The 21,620-nt window shown below is 41.3% G+C and overlaps 1 protein-coding gene across 1 annotated transcript in view; it reads left to right on the top strand.

Annotated features, from left to right (window-relative positions):
* The first annotated feature begins 2,334 nt into the window (after positions 1 to 2,334).
* Positions 2,335 to 21,620, top strand: part of DCHS2 (dachsous cadherin-related 2) — a 377,954-nt gene continuing 358,668 nt past the window's right edge. Inside the window, 1 exon segment of the mRNA XM_040419885.1 lies at positions 2,335 to 5,244. Within this exon segment, the coding sequence (XP_040275819.1) occupies positions 2,908 to 5,244 (2,337 nt within the window). The 5' untranslated portion in view covers positions 2,335 to 2,907.

The following is a 21,620-nucleotide window of genomic DNA, read 5'->3' as shown; positions in this document are numbered from 1 at the left end:
CACATATTTGGGCATCGCTACTGTGAGGGGGCACATATCTGTGCATAAATACTGTGAGGGGGCACATATGTAGACATAACTACTGTGAGGGGGCTCATATCTGGGCATAATACTGTAAAAAGGGGCACATATCTGGACATAACTACTGTGAGGAGGCACATATCTGTCATTACTACTGTGAACGAGGCACATATCTGTCATAACTACTGTGAAGGAGGCACATATCTGGGCATAATCTGTGAAGGGGACACAATGTGGACATACATACTGTGTGGTAGCATAAAGGGGGAATAATTCCCATGTGGGGGCATTTAGGGAACTAGGTGGAATTAGGTTTATAGTTATGTTTTGGGCAGAGTTAGTGGCGTGGCCTAGGGTGGAAAAAAATTGCTTTGCATTCCGCACATAATATCCCTCTTCCTTGTTTTCAAAAGTTGGGAGGTATGCATTTGCACCCCCATTCCCTATTGTAACTCATATCTCACTCATATGTATAGTACTGCAGACAGTTACAACCACTATTACCTCATGTACCTCACACAATAACCATAATATATAATTGACCACATATCTTTGAACACACTGCATCTATTATACCTTGTACTTCTCACATCAGTACACTGCTCTATATATTATATATATATAAACAAACAAACACACAATGCATCTATTATACAGTATAATACACAGGTATGTAGTATTCCCAGCAACGTACTGATAAGTGAGGTATGAGCTGTAATTTATACCTCATACCTCACATATCAGTACACTGCTGTATATACTATATACTGTATCTGTATAGTTCTTATGTATTATACCTCGTGCCTCACATATCAGTACACTGCTAGATACACTATATACCTATACACACTGCATCTATTAAACCTTGTACCTCACATATCAATACACTGCTGTATATACTAGCCAGGAACGGGTAGTGGGAGAGGCTATAAATGGGGTATGGGGGCTTTTAGCTATGGTACCCAGTGATTTCTATGTATGCCCCTGCTAGCAGGTTCTCTACCCCTCACTGAATCCGTCAAAGTGATGCTTTGTAGGCTGGATCTGAAGCCCTTATCTGTACTGTCATAGCAGCACCTAAACACTCATTATAGTGCTAGCACCCTACAGGGCAGCATCCTGACGGATTCAGAGTGAGGACCTACTAGTATGCAAATACACTGAAACTGAAAGCGGCAGACAGGGGCTGACTGTCAATAGACTTTACAGAGAATATTTCTAGCGGGCCGATGCCCAGTGGGGCACCTAAGTCCCCTGCCTGGCTGCTTGCTGGGTACATAACAATTGTGTGCCATATTGAGAAATTCTGCTGGGACAGTATATTTTGCTGCAATTTAATTTTTCTTCCAGGGCCACTTTAAATTCCAAGTCTGCCCCTGGCTGTAGAAGAAACACTGTTGAAAACTTTTAATAAAGATCAATTAAAAAAATAAATTTTTAGCCCAAAATGAAAAGAATGCATAAAAATAAAAATGTTCCCAATTCTGAATGGCAATCAACGTGGCCAGTTTAGCATGTCCTTTAGCTTTGTCAAATTGTCACCTAGCATTGTGAGAACACCGAATGGTAAATCTGATTAGTTATACAGCAACCCACTTATTCACTGCCTAAGTAGCTAAATGCATCATTCAGAAAACTGGGAAAGTTGACTTACCCTTACTTGTGCTCTAGTGGCAGCTGTATTGGTTGTAACCCAGCTTTTCTAGAAAAAATAATACACCAGTAAGGCATGAACTTTGGAATATATAACTTTAACAACTGGGAGCAGGTAACTGAGGAAGCGGGAAATGAGAACACTATTGTATTATGTTTGTATACCCCTTTTCATATGTACAACGCCATGGAATAATAATAATATTTATGTTTGCAGTTTTCATTTTTAGTTGTTGTTTTTTTGCCACTAAATGGTTAAACCGAAAACAACTGATGAAAATGAGAAAAGAAAAAGAATATAAAATATTCCCACATAAGAATGCTAGCCACCTTCTGCAATCTATACTTTGTAGTGTATAGGGTATGATGAGAGGCTGCACTGGTTATATACCATACTTCTTTCTAACTATACATTGCAGGAGGGGCTGCCGGTGCTGTAGGGCTTGCAGTGAGGGATAGTCAGAGCAGATGCTTGCTGCAGTGCAATGCTACGAGAAGGCTTTGCCCTTGCCTGGGATCACATGATCAGGAGAAGGCACAGCTCTAGACAGGCAGAGCAGAGAGGCACACTACATTGTACTGGGAGGAGGCAGCACTGCAGGGACCAGGCTGCTGCTGCTGCTGCCACACACTCACACACTTGTTATTCACATTAACTTTTCCTGCTTCTTTTTTCCTCTCTTATCTTTGCTCCAGAGGATTATATCATTTTCCTATTGACAATATCAGCATGCAATAATACAGAGCATGCACCTGAGTCTATGGGAAAGGACAGAGATCCAACAGAAGAAAACCAGATGTGAATGGAAATATTGAAGGTTTTTTTTTTTCTTCTTCTTCTTCTTCTTCATTGCACTTAGGACAATACGGGAGACAGGATACTGCATTTCTTCCAGGAAGGAGGGAGTTATTCTTCTGGATCTAAGCATTAATCTAACACAGGCTGCCAGGTCATCTGGACCTTAAGAACAGTCCTTGATTTTAAATATGTGCTGCAGACCTAAGAGAGGATAGTCTGGATGTTCCCTGCCCTTCACTCTGAGGATAAAAGTGTTGCCTCATACAGACTGGCACAGAAGACGTGTATGCATATGTATGGCACTGACAGAGCCTTTTGGAGACTGAGTGTTTTGCATTAAGAGGATGCCAGTCAGAAGGTGCAGAGGTAGAGGTGATAAAGTGATGGGATGCTGCTGCTGCCATTCATTGCCTCTACTGCTGATGCTGCTCTGTATGGGCACTTGCTGCAGAGCTCAGGTGCACAATCTCAGCCTGGCAGTGGATGAAGGACTGCCACCAGGAACCTTAGTAGGGGATATCCGTGCTGGACTGCCAGAAGGGAGCCCAGGTCAAGGCTTTTTCCTATCTGAGGAGGATGGAGAGTCTCCAGTGCTGAGGGACTTTCACATTGACACTGAGACTGGCATTGTGAGGACATTAAGAATTCTGGACAGGGAGCAAAGACAACGCTACAGCTTTGTGGCTGCCACTTTGCTAGGAGATGTTGTCCAGGTAGAGATCAAGGTGCAAGATGTTAATGATCACTCACCAACCTTTCCTGTAGAATCACTGAAACTACAAATATCTGAGCTGACACCACCTGGAACCACATTTAGGTTACCTGAAGCCAGAGACCCAGACACTGGGGAGTATGGTCTAAGGGGTTTCTCTTTGATTAGGGGCAGCCAAGGAAGTGCCTTCATCATCAGGTATGGAGCAAACAAATCTGCTATGGGTGCTGATAAAGATTTTGCAGTTTGGGGTCAGGCTGAAAAGAATGTAAGGGTGAATGAGAAAGTTCATAGAGAAAGACCATATGTCCAGGAATGGCAAGAACATGACACGTTTGGGCAGGACAATGTATATGATAAATTGAATTTAAATCTCTCAGACTTTATAAATGAGACTAGTGAAGGGTTACAAGCAAAACACAGGGGTGCAGATGTTGCAATGAAGTCTTATAGTGAATTAGAACATAAGGATGTTGAGACTGAGCGTGTAGAAGGCATGACCTATGGGACAGGTACACATGGGCTGCAGCAAGAATTTACAATAAAAGGCCACAGTCCTGATGCACAGACTGAGGGTCATCTTTATGAATGGTATGGCAGGTTAAATAGTAACCCAGCAGGTTCACATGAAAAGAGGGAATTAGAAGAGTCATCTTTGCATTCTAACTTTCACCCCCTGGATCTTGTGTTAGTGCATTGGTTAGATAGGGAGGAGCTTGACAGGTATCAACTGGAAGTTGAAGCTTTTGATGGTGGATATCCACGTAGAACTGGAAGACTTTTAATAGACATCACAGTAATGGATGCAAATGACAACCCTCCAGCCTTTGACCAGTCTGAGTATAAAGGATGGGTGTGGGAAAATGCTCCAGTAGGTACACCAATTTGCAAAGTCCATGCAACTGACCCAGACTTAGGTAGCAATGGGGAGGTGAAGTACACTCTACGATCTGATGAGGGCTACTTTTTTGTTGAAGAAACCAGTGGTGTAGTAAGGGTTAATCGACCCTTGGACAGAGAACAAAAGGCTTTTCATCAACTTGTGGTACAAGCCAAAGATGGAGGATCACAACCGGAAGTGGCAAGTGTCCTTGTTGTAGTAAAAGTTCTTGATGTTAATGATAACAAACCCCAAATACAAATTACACTACTAACTGAAAGTGGACGCCCTGAAATATCAGAGGGAGCAAGAGTTGGCGAGTATCTTGCAAGAATTTCTGTATCTGACCCTGACCTACAGCTTCAGGATGTTCCTTTGCCAATAACTCAAGGTCAAGAAAGAGGGGGGCAAGTAGATACAACCCTGCATAGTGATACACTGGAAGAATATGATGGCATAATGAGACATTCACTATTAGATACAACACCTAACACTAATGAGGAGACAAGGAAACTACATAGAAACATAATGCAGGAACAAAAAAACATTGAATATGTTAATGTGGATGCACCACAACAGGTGTTTCTGAATTTGGAAGGTACTGATGGCTCTTTTTCTCTTCGTTCTGTTGCACCTCAACTATACTTTTTGTGTGTTGAAGCTCCCCTGGATCGTGAGCAGAAGGATATATATGAGCTAAAACTGCTTGCTAGAGATTCAGGTTCTCCTCCTCTACATACTCTAAAAACACTACTTGTTGCTGTCACAGATGTAAACGATGAGACCCCTGTTTTTGCTCACCCTGAAGGATATCATGCCACAGTTTCAGAAGCTGCATCTGCTGGTACTGCAGTACTTACCCTTAGTGCCATAGACTTGGACGATGATGGTCCAAATTCTTGGATCACCTATACTCTTCAGGACAGTTCTACTTCTTCAGCCTTCATGTTGGACCCACATACAGGGGTTCTCAGCATTAACAAAACACTTGACTATGAGGCAGAGACTGAATTGAACTTATCTGTTGTAGCTACTGACCATGGTATTCCTCCACTGTCCACCACTTGTCCTGTGACTATAATGGTCGAGGATGTCAATGACAATGAACCCATTTTCTTGCAACAGTTCTACAATGTAACCCTGCAGGAACATTCCACCATAGGACACTGCTTCCTTCAGGTAGGAAAAAATTAATTATATAATGTATTGTTATTCATGCCTGTTCCTGGTTTCACATGACACCGTTAGAATTCATTGGTTCTACTTACTGATTGACTGTTATATCTATATGCATGATCATGCTGGGAAGGCTATCAGTCCTTAAAGGGATTTTCTGAGATTTTTATACTAAGGATATATCCCGAGGATCTGATTGGTGGGGGTCCGACACCCAGGACCCCAGCTTTTAGAGAAGGCAGTAGTGCTCCTGTGAGTTCTGCGGCCTTCTCGCTGCTTTCCCTTGGCCAATGATGACACGTTCATCGGTCACAAGGCCTATGAGCAGCTCAGCCCCATTCAAGTGAAAGGGACTGACCTGCAATACCAAGCACAGCCGCTATACATGTATATACTGTACATGTGCTTGGTAAGTTGCGAGAAGGCAGCAGCTCTCACAGGAGTGCCGCTGCCCTCTCAGACAGCTGATCTGTGGGGGTCCCAGGTGTTGCACCCCCACCGATCAGATACTGATGACCTATCCAGAGGATAGGTCATCAGTATTGAAATCTTGGAAAAACCCTTTTAAGTCACTCTGCCCACCGGACTGCCCATAAGCTGATTTGAGCAGAAATAAATGATAGGTTATGCTGAATCTTTTCCTGCAAAACTATATATTATTCTGCTCAGCTGCTGCTGTAAGACATGTTGACTGTGCATACAGTAGATCTGTTTGTATTCATAAGGAAACATGAGGATTGAGTATAACTTGCGATTTATATATATATATATTTTTATTATCTCAACCAGCATCTGTCATGGGGGACTGTCTATACGTACAAAAGTACAAAATACTGTTTCAGGGTTACTAAGTGCTTAGGCATCTAAAAATGGCATCGTCAGTAAGAATGAGACATCTGTAAGCACAGCGAGAAGATCCCTGCTGATTCTCCCAGTTTAATCGCAGGCAGATCAGCATTAGCACACTTGCTATGCCTACACGTTAGACTGCAGTTATGAAGGTGCGGCAGCATCACTGGCTGATAGGTCTAACAAGTCTTGTTTGCAGATTAATAATTCACTTCACTGACAGCCTGAACATTTTTTGGGGAAAAGATATATCCTGTGAAGTTGTGATTATTGAAAGCTAGCAACTATTTGATGAGATGTCTTTTTATCACTGTTTATCACATTAGATATGAGTGTACAGCCAACAGCTACCTGTATCTCCCCCAACCCTTCCTCACTCCCCATCTACTGAGCATGTATGTGTCCTGAATGGGGAGGAAAATGCTAGCAGACACCTCTGGCAGCAGATTTTCTTCCCAAGAACAAAAGGTTTGGGCAATTGAAATCTAAGTGCCCATCCTTATCTCCCCCTACATCTGTCGTTGTTGAAAATTGGGAGCCGGCCCTAAATGGGTAGGTGGTCCTGCCGAATTGACATGGTCGTTTGACATTTATCTAATGTCTTAGGTCCGGCTTAAAGGGAACCTGTCACCTGGATTTTGGGCATAGAGCTGAGGACATGGGCTGCTATATCGCCGCTAGCACATCTGCAATACACAGTTCCCATAGCTCTGTGTGATTTTATTGTGTCCAAAAAACGATTTTATATATACGTAAAGGAGGCTACTAACGTTTCCGGAGCCCAGCCACGCCCATTGTGAAGGAGCCTAGCACCGCTTGCATCCTCTGAATCTCCTCCTTGCTCCCCGACGTCACAAAGCTAGAGCGCCATAATCTGGCGGTGCGCGAGCTAGCGCATGCGCAGTGTCGGCATAGTGTTCCTACCCTGTGCTGGCATCAGTCTCAGGAAACGAACTGCGCATGCGCTAGCTCGCGCATCGCAAGATTACGGCGCTCTAGCTTTGTGATGTTGGGGAGCAAGGAGGAGATTCGGAGGATGCGGGGCGGTGCTGGGCTCCTTCACAGTGGGCGTGGCTGGGCTCAGAGTCAGAGAACGCTGGACTCATCTCTCAAGCATGGAGGAGACAGGACTCATCTAAGGTTCATTTACATATATATATAAAATCGTTTTTTGGACGCAATAAAAGCACAGAGAGCTATGGGGGCTGGATATTGGGGATGTGCTAGCGGTGATCTAGCAACCCATGTCCTCCACTCTATACACAAAATCCAGGTGACCGGTTCCCTTTAAGGTGATTTATTTCCAAAAAGATGAATCCTATTCTGATCCTGGACAAACAACATAACAATGCCTTCTTCAATGTCCTACAACAATGAAGGTGGAGCAAATACTTCTAGGACTACAATATTGAGCCCCTGAATTCTTATCTCTTTGGACTTGCCCATTCACGAGCTAAGAGCTCATTCTATCCAAATAAATACACTGATATTAACATACACTTACTGACACAAATACACACATATATACATCCTGACATACACAAATAGTCACACATGTACAAACATTGACACATATACACTGAGACATACAGACACACATAAAACAAAACATAGAGATGTTCACAGGCAACTCTCCTTCACCACACAACTGTCTCATCCAACGCTAACCCCCTTATTAACAACACGCTTTAGGCCCATTTCACATGAGCGTTACAGATTCTCTCGCGATGTGTTCAGGATGCGTTCAGTGAAACTCGCACAATTTCATAAAAAAGTTCAGTCAGTTTTGTCTGCAATTGCGTTCAGTGTTTCAGTTTTTTCCACGCGCCTGAAGAATTACAAACATCTCCTAGCAAACATCAGTGATAAACGCATTACATCCGGATTGCATCCAGATTACATCAGTTTTTCACTGAAGCCCCATTCACATCTATGAGGCCAGGGCTGCGCAAAAAATGCAGAATATAGAACATGCTGAGATTCTCACGCAACACAGAAATGATGTGTGAAAAACAACGCTCATGTACACAGACCCATTGAAATGAATGGGTCAGGATTCAGTGCAGGTTCTATGCGTTCACGTCACGCATTGCACCCGCACTGAAAACTTGTGTAAAAGGGGCTTTAGTGCCTATACTATTTTACTTATGCAGAAAAAACAAATTCATGGTAGTCAGGAGTAGCTATGATGTGCTCTATAAAAGGATCTGGCCTTGCTGTTTATTGTTGTAAAAACACAATATGCTCAGAGGCGATTCAAGTAGACCAGTGATGGCTAACCTTGGCACTCCAGCTGTGGTAAAACTACAACTCCCAAGATGCCCCGCTTGCTTGGCTTCTCTCAGAACTCTATAGAAATAAATGGAGCATGCTGGGAGTCGTAGTTTCACCACAGCTGGAGTGCCAAGGTTAGCCATCACTGAAGTAGACCATACGGCTGGGCTCTTCCTGGGCTCTTCTCAAACTTTTTCTCACCTCAGAGCAAATACATTTGGACTTCAGATCCTTAAATAAATTCAGGACCCAGACCAGGACCCCGAGATTCATTGAGATTCCAGATCACTGCAGGTCTATATTAATTCTGTGGTCTGCATTTATTCTCAGGTTTGTTATTTAATTTACATTAAATGTATTCTTTGTACCTAATGGAACAAATGGAATGACGATGATACAACATGTAATTTTCTTTAATATTATGTAACAACATGTAAAGTATTATAATTCCATGTTTATACTTATAATTTATACAAAAGTATAAGTGTATTTACACTTTGAAAAACCCAATAAAAAATATTTTGAAAGAATTAATATAGACCCTAGACCATAACTTCTAAATAAATATAAACCTCGAACACCCTAATCTCATAAGTCTCCTAACCAGACACCCTATAAATGCAGACCCCAAATGAGATGGTAAAACTTAGAGTGTATGGGCTCCAAGGAAGAATATGTTATGTGATGAAGTTGCTGACATGGGTGGTAGTGAACAATTATATTTAGGAAAGTATCTTATGAATAAAAGTAATTGGGTTGCTCAACCGAGGGTAGGATGGTAAAGGTGCAGCTGCTATTGGCACACCCAGTCCAGTAGGTAAAAAAGGTCTTAAAATTGTTAGCAGGCACACTTACAGTTGGAGTAACGTATTATTTATTGAACCAATTAAAATAACTCACACATAAAAATAATTAAATATAACAAGTAGATATAGTAGTGTATATATGAAAACAGCACAACAATTCGCTGCTAATTTGAATCTCTATGCTGCTAATTTGATATCTTATGCTGCTTTGGAACTGTTATTGAATTGGAGTACTATATATGCTGCTAATTGAATCCCTATGCTGCTAATTCGAATTTTTGTGCTGTATTCATATATACGCTATTATATCTACTTGTTGTATTAAATTATTTTTATGTGCAAGTTATTTTAATTGGTTCAATAAATAATGCGTTACTCCAACTGTAAGTGTGCCTGCTAACAATTTTAAGAAATATTTAGGAAAGTGTTGTGTTTTTGAGGACTGAATAACTTTTTAATGGGTTTTGTGTGGTGTCTTGGTATGTTTGAGTTAGGTTTATGGTTGTTCGGGTGGTAGACATGCGTTTTGAGTATCAATTGTGGGGCAGGATTATCCTAGAAGTCCATACATTCTACGCTCAACTCATATGAGGAATCCTAGATAAATACAGACACCAGACTTTATAAATACAAACCTAAACCCTGTAATCAAGTTCAGAAGCAAGACTGAACCCCCAACTTACTTTGCCTGCTCTGGACGTTGCCACCCCTCTGCAGATCCAGCTCTTCCTGCACTCACCACTCCGTAGTCTAGCGCTGACTTTGGTCACTGCTCCCTAGTCTTCCAGGCACGACGCTGCACTGTGGTCTGATGTAACACAGTCCATAGTCCAGCTCAGTGCAGCGCCCTGAAGAAGACCAGGGAGCAGTGAGTACAGCCAGCGCTAGTAGCTCTCCACTCACCGCTCCCTGCACCTCCTGCATACTAATGAGTGCTTCTTTAATAAGAGCACTCATTAGTATTTGTTTTATAAGACACACTGCCATTTCCCCCCACTTTTGGGGGAAAAACTGATTCTTATAAAGAGAAAAATACAGTATGTTGAGACCATATGTTTCATGTATAAGTTGGAAGCCTTTCCATATACAGTGGGGGAAATAATTATTTGACCCCTCACTGATTTTGTAAGTTTGTCCAATGACAAAGAAATGAAAAGTCTCAGAACAGTATCATTTCAATGGTAGGTTTATTGTAACAGTGGCAGATAGCACATCAAAAGGAAAATCGAAAAAATAACTTTAAATAAAAGATAGCAACTGATTTGCATTTCATTGAGTGAAATAAGTATTTGAACCCCTACCAACCATTAAGAGTTCTGGCTCCCACAGAGTGGTTAGACACTTCTACTCAATTAGTCACCCTCATTAAGGACACCTGTCTTAACTAGTCACCTGTATAAAAGACACCTGTCCACAGAATCAATCAATCAAGCAGACTCCAAACTCTCTAACATGGGAAAGACCAAAGAGCTGTCCAAGGATGTCAGAGACAAAATTGTAGACCTGCACAAGGCTGGAATGGGCTACAAAACCATTAGCAAGAAGCTGGGAGAGAAGGTGACAACTGTTGGTGCGATTGTTCGAAAATGGAAGGAGCACAAAATGACCATCAATCGACCTCGCTCTGGGGCTCCACGCAAGATCTCACCTCGTGGGGTGTCAATGGTTCTGAGAAAGGTGAAAAAGCATCCTAGAACTACACGGGAGGAGTTAGTTAATGACCTCAAATTAGCAGGGACCACAGTCACCAAGAAAACCATTGGAAACACATTACACCGCAATGGATTAAAATCCTGCAGGGCTCGCAAGGTCCCCCTGCTCAGGAAGGCACATGTGCAGGCCCGTCTGAAGTTTGCCAATGAACACCTGAATGATTCAGAGAGTGACTGGGAGAAGGTGCTGTGGTCTGATGAGACCAAAATAGAGCTCTTTGGCATTAACTCAACTCGCTGTGTTTGGAGGAAGAAAAATGCTGCCTATGACCCCCAAAACACCGTCCCCACCGTCAAGCATGGGGGTGGAAACATTTTGCTTTGGGGGTGTTTTTCTGCTAAGGGCACAGGACAACTTATTCGCATAAACGGGAAAATGGACGGAGCCATGTATCGTGAAATCCTGAGCGACAACCTCCTTCCCTCTGCCAGGAAACTGAAAATGGGTCGTGGATGGGTGTTCCAGCACGACAATGACCCAAAACATACAGCAAAGGCAACAAAGGAGTGGCTCAAGAAGAAGCACATTAAGGTCATGGAGTGGCCTAGTCAGTCTCCAGACCTTAATCCAATCGAAAACCTATGGAGGGAGCTCAAGCTCAGAGTTGCACAGAGACAGCCTCGAAACCTTAGGGATTTAGAGATGATCTGCAAAGAGGAGTGGACCAACATTCCTCCTAAAATGTGCGCAAACTTGGTCATCAATTACAAGAAACGTTTGACCTCTGTGCTTGCAAACAAGGGTTTTTCCACCAAGTATTAAGTCTTTTTTTGTTAGAGGGTTCAAATACTTATTTCACTCAATGAAATGCAAATCAGTTGCTATCTTTTATTTAAAGTTATTTTTTCGATTTTCCTTTTGATGTGCTATCTGCCACTGTTACAATAAACCTACCATTGAAATGATACTGTTCTGAGACTTTTCATTTCTTTGTCATTGGACAAACTTACAAAATCAGTGAGGGGTCAAATAATTATTTCCCCCACTGTATATGTAGACAATAAAAGGAGTGTGATTAGAGTCTTATGCTGCTGAGGTGTAATGATAGTATAATTAAATAAATAAGATATCGCACTAGAAGAAATAGAAATCAAAATTTTAAAGACTGCACATAATATTGGAAGAACTTTTAGTTATTTTGATACCATTTTTTTGCTGGTCATACTACTGAGGTCCGCCTTGATGATAATCTATATGTTAGCGGACTTTTGAATAGCATGAATATAGTGATATTATTATAGAAGCATTTATCTATTGTGTATTTTATTGCATTTATTTTATTTGACTTAATCTAAATAAAACTATATATTTGTTAACCACATGGTCACGGTCTCTTGAGTGCCCTGTACCTTATATATTTCTCGTAATGATAGTATAATTTTTGTATTGGATCATGGTATTTTGCAAGGTTTAGCCTCATTTATATAGAACCAGATAACCCCATCAATATGATATGGTCAAGACTGAATGTATATCTGCTGTACCAGTCGGGGTAATCTTGAGTAGCAATATAAGCAGGACACCTCTACAAATTAAAAGTGAACTGTCTGACAATCCATGCAGCCCTAGCCATGGGCTGCATACAATACCTACAGAGCCTCTCATTACAATTTACTTTGAAAATAGCGAGAGACCTATCAAGCTGAGCAGGGCATAGAGAAGCCAAGGGAGGGCTGCCCAGCAGACACTTCTCCCTGTATCCAGCGAAGCCAACGACTAGGTTCAGTGGTCAGGTGTCTTTTGTGGACACGTGACATCTGAAGACAGTCTTTGGCTTCAGTGGAGCAGGTGATCACACCCATGCCTGACTGGAAGTTAGCTGGGGACTCTAGGGAGCTAACATATAGGACCGAAGCGACAGGGATAAGGTAAGTATGGATCTTTCACTAATGGAGGCAGCATTGAAAGACAGAAACATGCAATGCGACAATTAACTGCAATATAGAGTACAAAATTACATAATAATAACAAGTGCTACACTATAAGTGCGAGATACTTGGCAAATCGTTTTGTACAAAATTATTTGAGCCCGTCTGCCGAGCGTCAAGGCGATCTCTGTTAGACGGGTTCCTACGCTAAATTCTACCTGTTAGGCGCCATAACGGCTACTATACACTTCAGGGAATGAGGTTCCACATACCTACGATAATTTTACCTGTTAGGTGCCATGACAGCTACCATACACTTCAGGGAGTGTAGGTTACACAGCAGGCCCACTCCACGACATCACTGGTGCCAAATGGCTACCAAGGACTGCAGTGAGAGTCCACAAACTATCCCACTCCTGGTGCCATGGCTTCAGTGAGTGAAGGGGAGCAGGCCTGACTATGCACTAACACTAATTAAAATCAGCCTATAGGGCAGACAGGGTTGTTAGGAGTGCATGACTGAGGAGGCAGCCACACCTCCAGTACAAACTGCAAAGAAAAACCTAAAAAGGGGGTCAGTCAGCACATACCAAACCGCAGAAGCACATTGCTAAGGCAGGGAACAACATTGAAAGACAGAAACATGCAATGCGACAATTAACTGCAATATAGAGTACAAAATTGCATAATAATAACAAGTGCTACACTATAAGTGCGAGATACTTGGCAAATCGTTTTGTACAAAATTATTTGAGCCCGTCTGCCGAGCGTCAAGGCGATCTCTGTTAGACGGGTTCCTACGCTAAATTCTACCTGTTAGGCGCCATAACGGCTACCATACACTTCAGGGAGAGAGGTTCCACATACCTACAATAATTTTACCTGTTAGGTGCCATGACGGCTACCATACACTTCAGGGAGTGTAGGTTACACAGCAGGCCCACTCCACAACATCACTGGCGCCAAATGGCTACCAAGGACTGCAGTGAGAGTCCACAAACTATCCCAATCCTGGTGCCATGGCTTCAGTAAATGAAGGGGAGCAGGCCTGACTATGTACTAACACTAATTAAAATCAGCCTATAGGGCAGACAGGGTGGTTAGGAGTGCATGACTGAGGAGGCAGCCACACCTCCAGTACAAACTGCAAAGAAAAACCTAAAAAGGGGGTCAGTCAGCACATACCAAACCGCAGAAGCACATTGCTAAGGCAGGGAACAACATTGAAAGACAGAAACATGCAATGCGACAATTAACTGCAATATAGAGTACAAAATTGCATAATAATAACAAGTGCTACACTATAAGTGCGAGATACTTGGCAAATCGTTTTGTACAAAATTATTTGAACCCGTCTGCCGAGCGTCAAGGCGATCTCTGTTAGACGGGTTCCTACGCTAAATTCTACCTGTTAGGCGCCATAACGGCTACCATACACTTCAGGGAGTGAGGTTCCACATACCTACGATAATTTTACCTGTTAGGTGCCATGACGGCTACCATACACTTCAGGGAGTGTAGGTTACACAGCAGGCCCACTCCACGACATCACCGGCGCCAAATGGCTACCAAGGACTGCAGTGAGAGTCCACAAACTATTTTGTACTCTATATTGCAGTTAATTGTCGCATTGCATGTTTCTGTCTTTCAATGTTGTTCCCTGCCTTAGCAATGTGCTTCTGCGGTTTGGTATGTGCTGACTGACCCCCTTTTTAGGTTTTTCTTTACTAATGGAGGCAGGCTGCAGGCATCACTTAAAAGTTAGTTATTCCCAGAAAACCCCTTTAAATACAGTGAAATCGTTTGCACTATATAACAACTACAACTATCGTTTTCAGAATATACAGGTGAAACTCGAAAAATTTGAATATCGCGCAAAAGTCCATTTATTTCAGTAATGTAGCTTAAAATTTGAATATTGTGAAAAGGATCAATATTCTAGGCTCAAAGTGTCACCATCTAGTCAGCTAATTAATCCATACCCCCTGAGCAAAGGGTACCTCAAAATTGTGACTTTGGGGTTTTCATAAGCGGTAAGCCATAATCATCCAAATTATAACAAATAAAGGCTTGAAATATCTCGCTTTGCATGTAATGAGTCTATCTAATATTAGTTTCATCTTTTAAGTTGCATTACTGAAATAAATGAACTTTGCACGATATTCAAATTTTTCGAGTTTCACCTGTATTATATGATAACACATTTCCCATAATTATGTTTTTCCTTGCACTATATAGCAACTGCAACTATAATTTTCATAGTATATTATATAATAACAGTTTTCCCATAAAATATGTGTTTTCTAACTAATTTCAAGATGTGTTTAGTTTTTTTGTGCCACCTCTTGGTAATTTTTAAAACAGTCCAGGATCTAGGAATGTATTTCACTCATCTTTGTTGATTTGCATTTCTGAAGACTGTACATAACTTACAACCCCCTACAGATAAAACACATACATCTAATTTTGCACACTTCCCTTAAAGGGTTAACCAGATCTTAAATATTGATAGCATTTCCACAGGATATCCCTTTAAGAAGTCAGTAGATACCAGCACAGTGGTTAGAACTGTGTGCTTTTCAAATAAAAAGGTTTGCAACTCTTCTCCATCTTGACTTCTCAATCAATATGTTAAAATCATAAAAGATATCAAATGTCACAGCCTAAAGGGATTCGCAGATTCCTCTCCCCATGTGCTCTGTACTTGTGACCTTCTGTTCAGTCTGTGGCATATGGCAAAGTGTTAGAGACAGAGGATCAGGATGTCTTCTGACTCTTAATTGCAGAAATCTTTTTATCAAATGGCTAATTTTTTTGGGGGTTTACGGTTATCAAAAATATATTTGGTTTTACATGTTTTCTAATGTTGACGTTTCTTACTTATAGATGTCATAAAAATGTAGAGCTTTTATTAATTATTTAGATAAGAGGTTTTCCAACAACTTCTCCTATCCACAGGAGAGGAGATAAGTATACTGTATGATTGGTGGAGGTCTGACCACTGGGACTCCCACGTTCACAAGAATAGGGATCTTCTTCCCCCAAATTAATGGAGCAGCAGGTCGAGTGTGCACACTGCTACTCCATTCAGTTTCTACGGGACTGCCGGGGTTTCCTGAGTAGAGTGCTCGCGTGCTTAACCTGCCATTTTATACATATGGTAACATGGGACCCCCGTTCTCATGATCCGTGGGGTTCCTAGCCATCAGACCCTCACAATCATATACCTGATAACTTTATATTGTGGGAAAGCTCCTATATACTTACCTTATAAAGCTGTAGGTCACCCTGGTCTCCATTTCTCCCACTGGTGTGGTGTAAAGTGGGTGAACAGACACTGATGACTGAGTCACAAATCACTTGTTCTATTGATAACATTGTGTGTCCTATATTAGGCATCTATAGAGTTCTGGATCACTTCTACTATGTCCCATGCAGTAGCCATAAATGGTAGGCTGAATTCACACTGCGTTTGGGGTGTACACTTGTCGTGTGCACCAGTAAAAGTCCTAGCTTATTTGCCAAATGTGTCCGTAGGCCCCATTCAAGCAAGGCTAAAGGCTAAAATAGTGTACTTTTGGTCTCATTTGAGATGGTATAGGTCAGTATACCATTTTTTTCAGCTGAATGAAATAGCGCAGGTTGCTGTACTAGTACATAATACAGTAAGTAATACAGAGGTATGCTGCAAAAAACATATAGCGCATGGTATATATTCTTTTCAACATGGGCTATGAATGATGCATTGTTATGATATCTGTTTATCTGTTCCATTGTATGCCGTGTGGGCTGGTTTTCGGATGCTGGTGGTGTGTATCTAGGGCCATGTGTCGGTATGACAGCGCACATCTGCCTCTGTCTCGTGCGTACTGGCCACTGATATTTGTGATGTGAACATGACCATCATGTATGTCTCTCCTCCTAGTTCTGTTCATGTTTTGTCATCCAGTCTGGTGTTCCTGCTCTTGTTCTAGTCTGCCAGTTGTGGTGTTTCAGGGTCCTCTGTTCTAGTCATCCTAGTCCTGTTCAGACTGAGCCTGTGGTTTTTTGTGTCTCCTGATCCTTTCTGTGTTCCTGAGTCTGAGGCTCAGCTTCAAAGTACACTGGAACCATACCAGGAGGTAGCGGTTTGGTCACAATCCTGCAGCAAAGTCCACGTCCCTGTATAGGGGTAAAAGGGTGAATACCAGAAAGGTAACAGAATAAAGCCCTTGGGGTTTGGCCCCATGTAAAACCAGTTACTTGGCACAGTGGTTCCACATTACCACTGATCTGTCATGATCCATAATCAGTAGATCCAAAACATGCATCCCACTGTATGGCTATTCAGTGGCATACATTGGAGGCATCCACTGAAGATATACATTAAGAAATCCTCCCACAAAAATACCTCTGATGTACACTACAAGCGCTGTGTGAATATACCCGTAGTGTGACTTTGATTACCATTGTTATAATTCGCATTGCTAGTATGATTTTAATAGAAAGAAAGAAGGTAGAATACATATTACAGAATACATATTTTTGTGCTGTTTGATCTGATAGTGTAGCATGTCCATATTGCAGTGTGACGATTGTATATTGTCATAGCCGAAACAACATATACAGTGGATATAAAAAGTCTACACATCCCTGTTAAAACGTCAGGTTTCTGTGATGTAAAAAAATGAGACAAAGATAAATCATTTCAGAACTTTCTCCACCTTTAATGTGACCTATAAACTGTACAACTCAATTGAAAAACAAACTGAAATCTTTTAGGTAGAGGGAAGAAAAAATATTAAAATAAAATAGTATAGTTGCATAAGTGTGCACACCCTTAAACTAATACTTTGTTGAAGCACCTTTTGATTTTATTACAGCACTCAGTCTTTTTGGGTATGAGTCTATCAGCATGGCACATTTTGACTTCGCAAGATTTGCCCACTCTTCTTTGCAAAAACACTCCAAATCTGTCAGATTGCGAGGGCATCTCCTGTGCACATCCCTCTTCAGATAACCCCACAGATTTTCAATCGGATTCAGGTCTGGGCTCTGGCTGAGCCATTCCAAAACTTTAATCTTCTTCTGGTGAAGCCATTCCTTTGTTGATTTGGATGTATGCTTTGGGTCGTTGTCATGCTGAAAGATGAAGTTCCTCTTCATGTTCAGCTTTCTAGCAGAAGCCTGAAGGTTTTGTGCCAATATTGACTGGTATTTGGAACTGTTCATAATTCCCTCTAGCTTAACCCAGTTCCAGCTGAAGAAAAACAGCCCCAAATCATGATGCTGCCACCACCATGCTTCACTGTGGGTATGGTGTTCTTTTGGTGATGTGCAGTGTTGTTTTTGGGCCAAACATATCTTTTGGAATTATGGCCAAAAAGTTCAACCTTGGTTTCATCAGACCATAACACCTTTTCCCACATGCTTTTGGGAGACTTCAGATGTGTTTTTGCAAAATGTAGCCTGGCTTGGATGTTTTTCTTCGTAAAAAAAAGGCTTTTGTCTTTTTCCTGCAGCTCCTTTAATGTTGCTGTAGGCCTCTTGGTAGCCTCCCAGACCAGTTTTCTTCTTGTCTTTTCATCAATTTTGGAGGGACGTCCAGTTCTTGATAATGTCACTGTTGTGCCATATTTTCTCCACTTCACTGTGTTCTATTGTATATCTAATGCCTTGGAAATTATTTTGTACCCTTCTCCTGACTGATACCTTTTAACAATGAGATCCCTCTGATGCTTTGGAAGCTCTCTGTGGACCATGGCTTTTGCTGTGAGATGCAACTAAGAAAATTTCAGGAAAGACCAACTAGAGCAGTTGAACTTTATTTGGGGTTAATCAGTGGCACTTTAAATGATGGCAGGTGTATGCTGACTCCTATTTAACATGATTTTGAATGTGATTGCTTAATTCTGAACACAGCTACATCCCTAGTTATAAGAGGGTGTGCACACTTATGCAACCCCATTATTTTATTTTTCTTTGTTTTCTTCCCTCCACCTAAACGATTCCAGTTTGTTTTTCAATTGAGTTGTACAGTTTGTAGGTCACATTAAAGGTGAAAAAAGTTCTGAAATGATTTATCTTTGTCTCATTTTTTTTACATCACAGAAACCTGACATTCTAACAGGGGTGTGTAGACTTTTTATACCCACTGTATATAACAGCATAAAGATAGTTAAAACGTAAAGGGATTGTCCAAGTTAAAAACAGCCACTGAAAGTACTAAAATGAAAAAAAAAAAAAAGAACTGGTAGATCTGTATACGTGATTGGCTTCTCCACGGACAGCAAATTTAATGTGTGTATTCACACATCAGTGTTTTAGCACGGATGCGTGCTCTATTTTGTCCGTGTTCACGGATCCATCACGCCTATTATAGTCTATGGATCCGTGAAAACCACGGATGACATCCGTGTTGTATCCGTGTTTCACAGATCATTAAGAAGAGATTCTTTTAAAATTATTTTTCAGCTGTTGAGTGTCAGTGAAAGACGGATGCAACACGGACAGCAAAATACGGACACATGGACCCAACACGGATCCTTCACGGACAGCTTCACAGTTGCATCACTGACCACCTGCTCACGGATCTGAGCACAGACACGGACGTGTGAATGAGGCTTAATAGTGTCCTTATATCTAGTAGCATTGGAGGCTCAGCTTTCTTTTCTTTTTGAAAGAGAGCTGATTTGCATACCTGAATCAGTGCAGTGATCATAGTTTGGCGATATACCGTATATACTCGAGTATAAGACGAGCACATATTTTTGTGCTCAAAAAGCCCCCTTGTCTTATACTCGAGTCTAGGTCTGTATTATTGCATAGTCTTATGGGTTTCCATCCACAATAGGTAAACATGGGCCAACAGCAGATGATTTCATCATGCTCGATTCTTTGTTGCCATAGGAGATAAGCCACTGGCAGGGGCTTATTTTCTTCTCCCATCTGAAAACCCATGCAAGATTATGCTGGAGTTGGAAGGGATGGCTGTGAGCTGAATAAGGATTGGCTATCACTTGTAAAATCCTGGACAACCTCTTTAATCCTGATACCACGCAAAGGAAATACATCTTGTTATTATCTCTAATGAAGATATGTGTCCTGGTGATGATTGTGGTAATATAATAATAATAATTAGAGATGACTGAAGTTTTAAAAAATTTGATTTGGCAACTTTGCTGAAGTTCACCAAGAAATTTGATTTGTTCTGAATTAATTAATCACAAATCTCTATAAACCAGGTATACCCAGGCCACTCTGCCTTAGGGTACGGCCACACGGAGCGGCCGTGCTGCGGTAAAGACCTGTGCTGCCAATTAGCCTGCAGCTGCCTTTCATTTAATAATGAAGACCGCACTGTATAGTCAGTCTTCATTGTTAATGGCCGTGCAGCACCTTTAAACAGGAGCTGTTGCTGGTATGGGGTTTGGCTGGTTAGGTGGGGAGACAATATACATATTATTGCTGCTCTTGCCTGACAGTAAACACAGAATATTAATGAGCTCTGGCATACCCACTTCTCCAACCCCAGAGCTCTCCTGCACAACAGGTGGGAGCCCTCCTTCTGCTTTTGCTTCTTTTCCACATCATCTAATATCAATGAGAATATGTCATCAGGAACATCCAGCTCCTCCTCTCTCTGCATCTGGCTGATTTTTCTAGGAAGTAAAGCCAACAAAAAAAGAGGATGGTCATCATTAAGACCTGGCCCCCTCCCCCTTAGTTTATGGCTGATGTAGGAATAAGTAAATGTAGGAATAAATATATAAAACTGATGCAGCATATGTCTCCCTGCACTCTCCCTGCACTCTCCCTGCACAATATTCCTCTATTAATCGTTTTCAGCAACACTGTCCCTAGCACATGAGTGCTTGTCACGTCTCTCCCTATGCTCAGAGACTGCACGGGATGAGGATTCTATAAAATCACAGGGGATGGCTATCTGCGGATTGGCTGGCTGAGCGGCATTATGGCTGATCCTGTGTTCCTGGGCTTGTCTCCTCTACACTTTTGCTTTGTAACACATGCAGCCGCCATTTTAGGAAAACCTGATTCGTTACCACAAAGCGTGAGAAAATTCGGATTAGTTTCAAATCGAAGTTTTCCTAAACTATAGACCAAATTCCACATTGAATGCTTCGCTCAACACTAATAATAATTGTAATAATAATGAATAAGCTATATTTTGTGTAATCCAAAAATACTGCCTTTAATATTTGAAGTTTTCAAATGCTTCATAGTTTTACAGAAGCACTGAGTATTAGGGGCATAAGGTGCTGCCTTAAAAAGATAACTTTGTGATCCATGAAACAGTGATATATTTGTAGTGGCAGCTCTATGACAAGGTCATTTTGCAGTGTGGTGCTCACTTGAAGCAAACAGTCATCCTCTAGTGCCTTACTCTTAACCTGATACTGTATTTATATTATGAGCAATGTCAAAAATCAGGGAGCATGAACAATTGTAAATCCTTTTCCACTTAGATGATGTCAATAAGGTCTTTTGATGTCCTGCGAGAACTCTTCACCAGGTGGTTGTCCATTTAGTAGAAGACTGATCTCAAGGTGCATCTCCTTTGATCAAACAAACAATTCATTCATTCATTCATTCATGAAACCCATGTAATGTAAAACATTCCCTTCTAGAATATATTATGTAATCAGTACAAAATGAGATGATCAGATAATCTATCTATCTATCTATCTATCTACTTAGCTGAACATAGCTGTAGACATTAATAACTCTTTAATCTGTTAAAAAGGTCTTAGTGGACATGAAGAAAATATTATTCCAGTGTCAATAGAATTGCTAAAACTATAAACTAAAAAAACATAAAGTTCACACTAAGTTCACACATACACTTATTACTGATGGCATTGGAATTTAA

Source organism: Bufo bufo, chromosome 2, assembly GCF_905171765.1.
Source record: "Bufo bufo chromosome 2, aBufBuf1.1, whole genome shotgun sequence".
Lineage (NCBI taxonomy): Eukaryota > Metazoa > Chordata > Amphibia > Anura > Bufonidae > Bufo > Bufo bufo.
The sequence above is the reverse complement of the archived record's forward strand: the minus strand, read 5'-3'. Positions and strand labels throughout refer to the sequence as shown.